General features: G+C 40.7%; 1 protein-coding gene across 1 annotated transcript in view; it reads right to left on the bottom strand.

Annotated features, from left to right (window-relative positions):
- Positions 1-12,699, bottom strand: part of aacs (acetoacetyl-CoA synthetase) — a 34,550-nt gene extending 21,851 nt beyond the window's left edge. The window contains exons 1-8 of the mRNA XM_037098850.1: positions 12,561-12,699; positions 11,321-11,424; positions 9,710-9,830; positions 7,859-7,972; positions 2,821-2,918; positions 1,835-1,949; positions 1,221-1,302; positions 945-1,098 (exon numbers count right to left, since the gene is read on the bottom strand). Of these exons, the coding sequence (XP_036954745.1) occupies positions 945-1,098; positions 1,221-1,302; positions 1,835-1,949; positions 2,821-2,918; positions 7,859-7,972; positions 9,710-9,830; positions 11,321-11,424; positions 12,561-12,699 (927 nt within the window). The remainder of the gene's footprint in view (positions 1-944; positions 1,099-1,220; positions 1,303-1,834; positions 1,950-2,820; positions 2,919-7,858; positions 7,973-9,709; positions 9,831-11,320; positions 11,425-12,560) is intronic.
- Positions 12,700-13,466: the final 767 nt, after the last annotated feature.

Below are 13,466 nucleotides of genomic sequence, written 5' to 3' on the forward strand. Positions count from 1 at the left end.
AACGTAATGAGAATATTGGAACTAAATGGGAACAAAAAAGGAGAAAATGCTGCATCCAAGTTAGGGACAGAAGGCCTGATGTGAGAGGAGGCGGGAGGGATAAAGCAAATCAGAAAAAGAGAAAAGAAACAATGGGTGTGCGTGAAAGCGAGAGAAAGAGAGAGAGGGAGAATGAATGACTGATTTGTGAAAAAGGTGTGAATGCATTTGTTTGAGTGTGCTAACCCATTTTTGAATGTTGAGTGTTTCAGCCTTCAAAGTGCAGTGGTCCTTTTGAAATCACACATTCATCTAAGGCTCTCACTCACTCAGATGTGGTATGTAGCGGAGGGTAAAAAAAAAAATGTCATTCATACACTCTCCTGAGAGCCAATAACCTCCCTAAGATGTGCCAATGGAAGTTTGCTGCCATCTTGTGGTGGAAAGTGTAACGTAAACCTAAATGACAGACGTATGTAAGATTCCATACTGTTAACAGAATGAGAATAAAGGCATGGCTGTCACTACATCAGCACATTTTGCATGTCTTGAAGGATTACGTCACAATCCAGTGGCTTTACTTCTGATGTGTGAAGTGTGTGAACTTTGACTGGATCTGTGACAGCTGTAATATTAAAAGGAATGGGTGCTTTCATTAGCCTTTAAGAATAGGATCACATATTCAGTGTTAAAAGCTCCAGAGAAGCCACTAAATGGACTTGGTAATGAGTGTTTTTCATCTTCCCTTTCCAAGAAAAATAATTAAATATAAATGTCAACTCTTAAGCCAAAAGTGACTAAGAAATCCCTTGAAATGCTTGGGGAAAAATAAACATTCAACACATCTATGATTCCATAAAAACTGAGGAAACTCTTATCTGTTGATTAAGATCATGCAACCCATCCAGGAGAGCTCTGCAAACAGATGGGACCAGTGTGTGTGTGTGTGTGTGTGTGTTTCTTACCCCGGCAGAGTGGACCATGCATTTAGGAGCTCCCGTGGTGCCAGATGAGTACATGATGAACAGAGGATGACTGAACGGCAGCTGCTCAAACTCCAGCTGAGGAAACTGGTCGCCCTCGCCACGGCCAGACGCCAAGAAATCATCTATAAATACGCTGGAAAAGAAAAACCAAACAAAACTGAGTCAGAGATTGCTAAACTATATGGTGAAAAGAGTACATCTGATCTGTTTCAGCTCCACCGTTTTCCACACTTCAGTGTGACAATATGTAATAACCTGTTGGGGATCTTTGAGAGGTCAGTCTCGTGTTTGGAGCGAGCGTAGGGAATCACCACGACTTTCTTCAGGTCAGGCAGGCCTACAGAGAGAGACAGTGAGAGGCTGATGCTTTGTTTTGTTTCTCCAGACTTAAGAGAGCTACCAGATGAAACCCATTGTCATTTCAAAGAATAGGAAACAACACATTTTCTTTTTCTTGTACACAGAAGACTTTTGTAAGGGATTTAAAAAAGCTTAGCAACTCTGTGGACATCCTGTGGTAGCAGATGAAGAAATCCTACTTTGTACTTTAAATCTATCCAGCGTCTGTTATGTGTTAAATCTTACCACAGTTTCATTTGGAACACTGTTGAAACCCGGGGGAGCTCATATATTCTACTCTGCTGGTCTGAACGCTAATGTATCTTTCTACTTGTTAGCAGAAATTCTTTTAATTGCTGTAAGGAGGTCAAAACCCTTTTTTAACAACGTGAGAAAAATTTAGTAGGCATTACCACTCATTAGTTGTGGAAGCAAAATGTACTTGTCTCTTTAATAAAACCAATCCTGGAGTGGGTGCAGCCTTTCTAACCAAATTTTTGTACACTCAGACACATTGTGTGGGTGCCAACCTTTGACAACACTGATGAGCTTTTCCATGTGGTCGTGCGTTTTGCCGTTGTAAACCACAGCGGCGACGGAGAAGATCAGCTTGGGCTGGATTTGTGAGAACCTGTCAAGAACACCCTGAGACCAAAAAGAGAGAGAGAGAGAGAGAGAGAGAGAGAGAGAGAGAGAGAGGGAGAGAGAGAGGTTTAGAAGAAGTATGAAAATGAAAAGTAAGAAGGAATAATTCTAACGGCAGATAACACTCAAGTCTGCAAAAAACTCTGCAGGAAATTAAAGGAAAATATTTGAATTTCAGTTACCCACAAGGCTCAGGAAAAATAAATTTGAAATTGTCGTGTCAGACAGAGAGGAACTCTGGGATTAAATAAGAGCTTGGGGCAGAGGAATAAAGAGTTTTAACTAAAAATGAGAGTGCCAGAGTAAGAAGACGGGAAAATTAAATTCATCATTTACTGTGCAGTTAAAGCTTTCTCTCCGGTATTTATGCTCTGCTTGGTCTCCAATTCAATATAATTTCTACTTGAGTACAGATAACACCACTGCACAACAGCAGAATATTAGTGGAAGCTGAGAAAGAAGGAGGTGATGGCAGAGTAACAGTGTGATCCAGACAGCAGGGTGGAGATGAGTTTAAAAGTAAATGTTTGTATGCACAACATACATCCATATATTACAACCTAATTAAAGCATAAACTGTTGAAACAGAGTAATTTTATCTTCCTGCTCAGAGTGGAAACATGCTCTGATTGTGAAGTGTAATTCTCTAACTTGCCAGAGGAGGCAGTAGCACACCAGAAACAAGCAGCAGAGACCAAGAAAAAGGACACTCATGATGTTTTGCCTGATGGACCTGTTTCCATGTTTAAATCTGAACTCTAACTGAAACTGTTTCTATTACACAATGTCATTTTGTAGACAGTAAGTTAAAGTGTTGATGCCCGATTAGCCGATGTCGAATAATAACTATAAAGTACAGTGCAGTCCTTACGTTGACTCCGAAGTCGACAGACGTGGAGCTCCAAATTGCTCCGATGCTGGCTGCTGCTAACATGGCCTCCACTGCATGAATGCCATTGGGTAGGTATCCTGAAGGGGGAGAGAGGAGGGAAGACAGGAATAATAAGCAAGAATCCATACGATTGATTTTTAGTTTACAGATCTCTGAAAGTATAAAATATACATATAACAAATTGATGACTACACGTGAAGAATGTGCATAAGTGCATCATCTGTTTATTTACTCAAGTATGATAAACGACAAATATAACTACTGTTATTATCATGAAATATCTAGCAGCAAATCATTTATGTATTTTCAGATATAAGTTATGCAATGTTGTTGCCCAAACCTCACATGATACATGAACAACATCTTCACCTTTTGAGACAATATAGCATAGAAACATGTGTGTTATTATGTGCAGGAATAGAATGAAGTATACTTGAGGGACAGACTTCAAAGGAGTTTTCTTAGACTTTCAGTCATCTTGGCTATGTGATATCTAGCAGTAGCAAAATGAGAGCAATTGGATCTGTCATATCGTCTCTGTCTTACAACTGCAGAATATCACGCTGTAGGTGACCTCACAGAGAGAAGAGTGGAGGAAGACAAAGAGAGAGGGAGAGAGAGATACCAAGCAAAAAACTATCTGGACAAAAAAAGAGAGTGAGAGGAAGAATGAGGATGTAAAAAGCGAGAGAGGGCGGGAGAGATGTGATGAATATCAACCCGGGCGGTGAGAATATTTCATTCCTAACAAGCGGAGCTGAGATCATAACTGCCGTCTTGCTGTGATATATTCCTTGATCAATATAGGAAACGGTGCCCAAGGACACCACAAGTCTCTTCACTTAGACAGAGTCACACAATCAGCAAGAGAGAGTGCGAGGAAGAGACACCATGAACCATGGGAACTGAAGAATACCACATAGTAATGCACAGCATTGACATTCTCACCATGATCTGCCGTTCATTCATGTTTAACTTCCATCAGCATGAATAGAGACACTTCATCTCGCTGCAATACTATCATATCTCTCGTATTCACCGGATTTACTTACTATGTATTTTATCTGAGATGCCAGGTGTCAATGTAGCCATTCAGTGAGTAAGTAAGTGTGACTGGCTCCCTTGTTAACTGGTCTGAGCTAATTAGATAACGGTAGATAGCTGCAGCCAAGGATAGCTAGCAAAGAGCAGCAGTTTGTTACCCCAGTAATAATCTCTGAAGTGAATTCTGGCAATATTTAACAAAGACCCCTTTAAGAGGAAAGTAACGTAATAAATAAATGTAGTGGAGTAGAGAATACAATATTTGCCACTGAAAGCAAACCTACGTTGTTGCATTCCATCACTATAATCAAACAATAAAGTGGCCAGGCTCACGTGCTACCTTTAGACATAGGGCCGATAACATCTATCTAATCTAACATGATAAAACAGTGACACAGCTGGTAGTCTGACTGGTCAGCTGCAACCACGCTGTCACTTCCAATGAAACGCGAGTAATCATGGTTTTATTGGTTGTTTATGCTGACTCCTGCTGTAACCAGGAAGCTGATCCTGCCTGGATAACATCTCGGCCCTGATAGATTACCGTCCAGCTACTGGCTTTACCGACAGACACTCTCATAAATTATTATCTTCTTAAGCCGGAGCAGGACAGATAGCGTCATGGATCATAATCCTATGACAACACCTTGCCTGACTGCCTCCGTGGCAACTATGACAGTATGGCTCACTGTCTCTCTACTCGGTGGCAACACTGCTTACAAACAAAGCAACACACTGCTGTTGCAAACATAGAGATAACTTTTTAGGTCTGCGTGCATGCTGATAACCACACACACAACAACAAAAAAATTTGGCTACTGTATTTTCACCCAACAAATTCATGAGATGCAAAATGACTAAATGACTTTGCTTGTGTTAAAGTCTTGTGAACATGTCAGTGTCACTAAACAAAACACACTGGGTTTAAATATGAACAACTTTTGATCAAATATTTGCTGAGCTAACTGTTATTATGTTATTATTCTTATTATTTAATTGTGAATCCTTTATATATCCATGTTTACTTACTAGCAGCTCCCCTGTTCACTGCCCTTGAGGGTGTATCATTATGTTTGCTGACACACTGACTGTCGATTGGCAAATGAAACCACCCACGTGCATGTGTGTCTGTGTGAGTGGTCATACGACAAACAAACTGGCCACACAGCTGGACTTTTACATTCCCTATGTTTGATCTGTAAAGCTTGGAATTTAAATGTGTTAAAACTAACAATGATCTTCTGTTTCTTTCCTCTGCTTTTACAGTTCGTTTGAAATTCAACTGATAATGAGTATCATACAAAAGTACAGGAAAAAAACAATGCTAACATTGTCTGTTTGAGTCACCTATAACTTTACCAATTAGCCTGCTAATAAAATAATCAAAGGGCCATAATGGGGTTGTTAAAGGGCCTCGTTTGGTCCCCAGTTGAATATGTCTATTGTGGAGTATCAAGAGTATATAAACCATCTGAAACCTGTGGGTGGGAGTCATTTTCTTGTCTTTTAATGTCAATGTAGGACTTCATTACCTGCTACAGACACTTTACAGAGGTCTGTTTGAAAAAACTAAATTGTTATTGTCCGTCATTCTCAACTTTCTTAAATCAAACATTTAACATTTTTTTAAAAGTAACCTTTATGCCTCATGCTTTCATGCATTTCTCTTCCCGCCACATGGTTTTCCTGTTAGCATGACTACACTACTAAACAAGCCACATGTGTCACACCAAAGTCTGTGTGTGTGTGTGTGTGTGTGTGTGTGTGTGTGTGTGTGTGTGTGTGTGTGTGTGTGTGTGTGTGTGTATGTGTCGTGCTAGTTTACACTTTTCTTAAGTTTCAGCTCCTTTTATCAATCTGCACTTTCTATATTCAATATTCATATTCATTAACAACTTTTGTTTATTACACATCATTTGCTTTAATAATGCTGCTTCATTTTTGTTTATATCACTGACTCCACAGTCATATTGGTCAACACTATGTCACTGTGATTGCACAGTGTCTGTTTCCAGTGACACATAATTAAAAGAATATGCGTTCCCCAGTGGCTGAATGGTGGGCGTCAAGAGCTTCGTAAGAGGGTGGAGTCGAATGTTGAGAGTGACGCAACAGAGGAGACGAGAAATGGTGTGCAAGAGTGCATGTGTGTGTGCGTGTGTGCATGTGTGGTGTGTGTGTGTGTGCTGGGTTGGCTCATGTCCAGCTATAAAGCTCGGTTGGTTTCATCAGCTAAGTGCTCATTTATCTCCTGGATTACAGACACTGACAAGACATTTTAGTTACAACCTGGGGACAAGGACATCTCCGTCTCTAACACACACAAGTAAGCACACACAAACGGATTTGTGTTGAGATACGTGAGGGGAGTGAGAGATTTTATTCTATTTGCTTACACATGAGAAAAATATACAAATTAATATCATAAAGTGGGATGGAAGGGTGCAAAAATAACCTATGGCTGGCGTTTCACTCTTTTTCCCTGTGTGTGTTTTTTTCTTTTCCAGCTCTCTCCCCCCCCTCTGCCCCCTTCCACCATCCCTCCTGCCTCCCTAATGAAACTCCCACAGAGCTTAAGTCATTTAGCTAATGGATTCCCCTCCCGCAATATCCATTTTTCCTTAGAGCACACACAGAAACTTTCATACACACCCTGGTCATCCATGAATAGCAGCTCGATACAAAGCTCATGAACGGCAGCCATAAACTTGAACTGCTGCCTTCAAAAAAGAGCAGTAAACCTTTTACATACGTGAGGCCCATGAATGTATTTTTTTACCTATCATGTCACTTCATGTTCATTTTTTTCATTTTTTTTTTTTTAATCGAATAGACATAACAGTGCATTGACTTGTACAGCCACAGGTTCTCATTTTACAAGCTAGTCTACTAAGGGGTGAGTTAAAAATATAGCATTTATTGACTGAGGTCAGAGTGATTCGTACATACCTTTTTGTACAGATTTGAGTCCTTTAATACCTGCATTTTTTTTGCCAAAGGTGTGGTTAAAGACAATCCAGATGCCCTTTTCCGCATCTGTTATCTCTAGATCAGCATTTAAATACACTCGATACCTTTTTTCTATTTGTGACCATTCTCCGTCACATCTGTCCAAACAAAAACGTCTACAATACACTAGAGAAAACAGAGGATGTTTCAAAGAACTGAAGGTCAAGACATCTGAGACGCTACTATTTGACAACAACCCCTGCGTAACTGAAGCCGCTGATACAGACGCAGCACAAGCAGCTCGATACACACCGCAGCGTCATGGCTGGAAATGTGGCACCGAATAGATAACAAAATAGAGAGTGAAAGCCAGTGAAATTTGAATATAAAATACACTACACTACATGGACAGCCCCTATCTGTAATCAAAGGCTTGCTGAACTATATCTAATACTTCCTGATAAATGCAGTTAGAATTCATACACACATTTGACTTAAAACCGACAAATGGCCATCAATGAATGGTGCCGCTCAGAAGTTTGGCGTGCTTTTGTTCAATGACCAGAAACTGACTCAACTCCAGATAACTGAGCAGTCTGACAGCTGCTCAGTGGCAGGTTATACTTTTTTTATGCTAGATCTGGATGAATGTGCTGGCACATTGGGCCTTGCAGGAAAGTGTGGACGTTCAGCAATTCCTCCTTATGCAAATATGAACTGTGAAAAGCTAAATGGGGACTTTCATGAAGAGCCGCACCTTGTGCCAAGGTGGCCGGCTCTTCTTACCAGCAAGCTCAAACTAAAACACACGAAGCTAACGTGAAAGAGCCAGTGTCCATCTCGTGCTGCAACAAGTTTTTAAATAAGAAAGCAGGAAGAAGGAGGAAGAGGATGAAGATGGTGGAAGACAGAGGAATACAAAAGAAATAAGTCGAAAGGAGACCATCCCAATGATGATGCCATTGTTTCCCCATCCTTTATTGTTTTCCCTTGTAAGACAAAGAGAAATAAATCTGAGACTTACCTACGACCCTGTCCCCAGTCCCGACGCCCATCTTCCTCATGGCTGCAGCAAACAACGCCACATCGGACCTCAGCTGCCCATAGGTCACCTTCACAATCTCGTCATTTGCCTCCGCTGGTAGACAGAAACACAAAGTGAGACACATGCACAGAGACCAATATGTACATATCAACAAAAAATGAATGTGAAAACAGAGGAGACCTGGGTATATTTTTGATTGGTTTGAACACTCCAGGTTTTGGGCACCACCGCCACAAGTGAGTGGTGTTTTTATTTATGGGTTGATGTAGATGTCAACAGACACACAGAGATGAAGACAGAAATGGAGAATGATAGTGAGGCAGGACAGAGCCCCAGACAGGAATAACCCTCCTGTGTCTAAGTAATAGTTTCCTGACATTCACAGAGGCTCCACAGAATTGTGACCAATGGCCCTTCTCATAATTACATTACAGCTCCTGAGGAAGGTTATTTGTATGTGTGTGTGCCTTACATACACACAGATAACGCAATGAAGAAGGGCAGACCCATTAGTATGTGACAGACCTGAGAGATAGGGGAGCAGGGAGCAGCGGTTAAATCTGATAAAGAAGTGACGTGTGCAGCCTCAACGCTGCAACGATTCTGTAATCAGATGCACCTTCAACTGTGTTGCTACTGTGTCTTCCTAACTCTCTTTCTGCTTAGTTGATTTGTGAATAGAAATTGTGAAGATGAAACAAAACAGAGAGTAAACACAATCTGTGCATCTCCGGGAACAAAAAACACAATCCCAAAGGGATATGGAACTGGAAGGGGGAAAGCACAACTTTTTAAACGTTACCCCAGGGAGAAGTTCCATAACACCAGAATGCAAAAAGGCAAACAAAAAAATACATAAAACTGAGCTACTCCCGTCTGTTTGAGTGCTTAAAGATGTGCTTTATGAGTCAAAACAAAACAAAACATTCAATTTCTGACTGAAAATGTGTGTAAATGCTCAAAGGAATCTCAAAGCATTGCTGAAAATGCATAAAATCTGCATTTTAAAAGTGCATTAACTACGGTGCATTAATCAAAAGCTGGCATCTAAAAAAATGTAAACTGACAGAACTGGAAGCTGAACTGCATTACCTAAAGAAGCTGCGAGTTAAAATACATTGCTTGGAAAGTTGTAATACTACCAAAAAAAAAGTTGACATGAATTGCCAGGGAAGAACTGATGGATGGATGAACTGCATTGCTCAACACTTGGGAACAAAGAAAGGCCCTGAAAAACCCTGCTGAAAATGCAAGATGATGAATGATGATCATAATGAGGGGAATGTTGACTGCATAAAGTAATGGGAGGAGCAAAAGTAAGGGAGGAAGTAAAATGGCAACCCAGACAGGTTGGCACCATTTCTATCTGCTTTCACATTTCCATTACAGACTAAACAAATTAATAAACTCAAACTGTGTTGCTACTGAGTGGAAAAACAGACACAATCTGGTTGTCTTTGCAACGGCATCACCAACAATACTGCTGCCTGGAAAGAAATGCCAGAAGTTGACACTGAGCTAAGTTATCTACAGAAGCTTAGCAATAGGCAATAATGCCAATGGTTTTCCCCTCAAAAGATAGAAAAACCGGTTTGTGTGTGCGTTTCTGAAACAGCTCAAATCTGAATTTATCAACGATTAAGACAAAGGTCTGAACTGCAAAAAAAGACTTGATGGGAGTTTAAGCAGCCACAAATACTGCTTGCTTTCTGCATGGAGTCAAAACTGCAAAAACTTTGATCAATAAAAACGACAGTCAAGGTGCAGCACTGCGCCACACTTACCGCATCACACAGATTTCAACCAGTGCCACGCACTTCATATACTTACTCGCAGCGTAGAGAGCGACTTTGTCCTGGTCTGCGTGTTTGAGCAGGTTCTCAGCGTAGTTGAGCCGGGCCCCTTTAAACCACTCTGGAGCATCCGAGATCCGTTTGGAGACATCAACAACCTGGTGAACACCCATGACACACACACCAGGAACACACACACAGGAGGGACATTGTGATTAACAGAGACCATGCTGGCTTAGAAACCAAGCTGCATCCTGAAGATGTTTCTTATTTTTTAATTAAAAATACTTAAACTGAAATGCATGGTAACGATCAAATAGGCAGCACACTATACTGTATAGTGAAATTTACAGATTACACAAACAGATCTCAGAGTTGTTATGCAAGACAGAAATGGATCCCAGACAAAAGCATTCAAAAGTGAAAGCCACTGCTTTACATTGTTTTGATTGTCTGATTGTGTAGCTGTTCTTAAAACTGAAACAACTCTGAAACAATTAACCAGCTCTAAGTGCTATATTGAAGGCCACGGGAACAGGTCCAGTGGCCTACATTGTAGCACTTAGAACTGGTTAATTGTTTCCCAGTCTTCCCTCTAATGTCTACTGGGGCTGCAAAACTCAGAGAGCATCAAGTGCATAATAAAATATATGACCAAAAAAGGAACATGTGGCCAGTGTGACGTGGACAGTGTTATCCATGTGTACAAAAAGGGTGTGTTGACAACATGGCACCCTGCCTTGAGCTCAGACTCCCTTTATCATTGCACACGTCCATCTGTGTGGACATATCCTGGAACTAATCAATATTAGGAGGCTTGACAATAAATTAAATAAACACACGTATGAAGATAATTCATTCAATTTCTATTTTTGGTTTTTAATGTAACCTTGACAAAATAGGTACAGATCTAATGTCAACAAATGAGGTGAATTGGGAATAGAGAAAAAAATTAATCTGCCATTTTTGTCTCTTCTTGCAGCCACTTTGATAGGTATCATCAATAGGGGATTTCCCCATACTCAAAAATTGAAAGGTAAGCTGTACACGTATCTGCTTACGTGGGGTGACTCATCAGATTACTGCCTTTCCATTGAAAATGATAATAAATGACAATTTTTAACCAAATCAAAGCAAATGAAAACAAAGTCACTGGTCAAACTTGTACTGAAAGCATTTAGAAAACAATGTTCATGTTCAAAACTTTTTTTTATCTTACAGTATATATCTACATGCTTACATTTAAACACAATCCAGTAACATGTTGTTGGATTATACTTCCTTGTAGCTGTAAAGACTGCCAGTTCAAGAACATGTCCTTCCACATAACTCAGGGGTGGGTTCGTTGCAACACAAATGACAAACTGTGCTGCAAGTCATGTCAATCATATGCACCAAAAATAGTGAAATATGACGTGCCATTATCAAATAACAGTCAAGATCAACACAGTATTTTGCAGTGTGTTTTGACTGAAGAAAACTCAACAAGTTAAATGCAGGTGGTTGATTGAATCTTTACTGTGAGTTTCTTTTGTCTGACACTCCCAAAACCTAAAGCACACATTTGTTGGCACTGTTCTCTTCAGTCATTTGTATTTTTTTTTTTTTAAATCTTCAGATGACAATGTACAGCAGAGGTTGGACTCACCTCTTCATATGGTTTGGAGCTGACTACTCCACAGAAGCGCCACACCTCGCCCCAGAACTCCGAGTAGCTGTCCACTGACCACTGGTACAGGTCATTGTAGTTGGCTGGAGGACAGAAAATCAGTGATTACTACAGATTTTAACAACAAGATAAATGACAATCAGCTCAAACACAGAAGTTTCCACAGTTGACAAGAAAGCGTCAGACAGGCAAATCAATTAGCTGCAGCATCATGGGTTGAAATCAGCAAACCAAAACTTGTCTGGATGTCCCTACACATTATTTAGGGATCATTATTACCTGATCTGTATGCATCAACGCTTATTCAGATTTCACATAGCCTCAATGGGCTAGTGTGCAACATCCTCTGTCCTTTGACCCTCAAGTGAGGAAAAAACTTGCCGCAATGAACAAATCCCAATTTACACATTTCATTGACGGTGTATCTGATCCGTTTAGAATGTATCTTCTGACCCTTTAAAGCTAAGCAAGGATTACTTTACAAATCACACTAATCAGCTTGCATGTGTCTATGAGCTGCAGGCAAACCAGACTGATGATAATAAACTTTTTTTAAAATGCAGGATTTCAAAAGACATAAGATGAGTGTGTGATTTAAAGGAATCCTTATGTAACCTAATCAATATGCTGGTGAAACGAAATGAAAGTGGAGAAGAGAAGAGAAAAGAAGAGAAGACCATTTTCTGTCTTTCTTCTCTATTCATTCATCACCCTGCAAACCAAGTTTTGCAGCATTCCTCCTGAACCCTGTTGAACGGGGCTGACACGGTATTAAAGAGGACACAATTGAAATAGGCCGCTCTCTTTAATCGCCTGGCAGCCCCAATTTGCCGGAGTGAACCACACCGAGCTGCAGCGTTATAAACAACTAATTACTTTCAGAGAGACGGGGGGTGTGGTGAGCAAGTTAGAGGCCATCTTTATTTATTTATATTCCTACCTGCAGAGATGTGTTCACGCTCGTGGTTTAATGACGTTGGGAACATTAAATTGTATAATGGCTGCACACACAAACAAGCCCATTGCAACGACTGTGGTCATTTAGAGGAAATGCACAACATAGCCTTCAGTGTATAAGCTAGACATTTAAGTTAGCAAGAAATGCGGGCACTGCTTTAGCGTTTTAGCTAATATCCAGCGTCATATGCTCAATAAAAACCCCTCCAACACATATATTGTCTCTCTCTTGTGTCTCCCTCCCTCCCTCCTCTCCACTCACCAAGATTAAGCCCGTAGTCGGCGTTGACCTGTATCCTAAACTTATCCATCTGTGTGTTCCTCTTGGAGTCCGGGTACCACAGCACCTTGCTCTCCATATCCATAATCTTCTCGCTCTTCCCTTCCGTGTCTTTAGACATCTTCGTCCCTTTTTTTCCTGTCGGCTGCCGAAAAACACCGTATAGCACGAGTCCCGAGCTGCCCTTTGCTTGGAGCTGTCTGTCCCCTAAAGGTGAGCGAGCGCTGGTGTCAAATCAGATCACAGGCTAGCTGCTTGGTTTTGAATGGCTGGTGGGAATTAGAGCGCCCGACAACTAGCACGGCTCACACTGAGGGCTCACTGTCAAAGGAGAGCGTGCGGTGCAGCCCAGGAAAAGTGTCAGGCCACGCCCCGGCGTCATGACGTAAGGGAACGATCCAAGTTCAAGAGCGCAAGGTGTTCAGGAATGTTGTCACCTAACTGTGAACAGAGGTCTTCTTTGATTGGACCCCCAGAGGATTCTGAGAAGCTACATGCACACATTTAATAATGTATAATGGCTTAGATTATTGTTGCAACCCCCTTATTCCACCAAGCTGGCATTTACAGTGTTCTATCTGTCTGTCTGTCTGTCTGGTTTTGAATACCTCTTCCATTACTTTATTCTTTTATTTATGTACAATATTTCACATTTACACTTTTTCATTCAAAATATGAAATACCCAGTATAGGAAGGGGATTTTAATCATTGGGCCAAAAGAATTTCTAGATTGAATAGTATAGATATTATGTACATAAGTTATTCCAAGAGATTTTTGAGCTGTTTTCGTAATATGTTTCTGGAATGGAAACAAAAGTTTCCATCCTGACATATTTTCTGTCTTCCTGACTTTTTAAAATATGAGATGTGTCATTGGACAGTATAAA

Source organism: Acanthopagrus latus, chromosome 5 (genome assembly GCF_904848185.1).
Source record: "Acanthopagrus latus isolate v.2019 chromosome 5, fAcaLat1.1, whole genome shotgun sequence".
Classification (NCBI taxonomy): Eukaryota; Metazoa; Chordata; class Actinopteri; order Spariformes; family Sparidae; genus Acanthopagrus; species Acanthopagrus latus.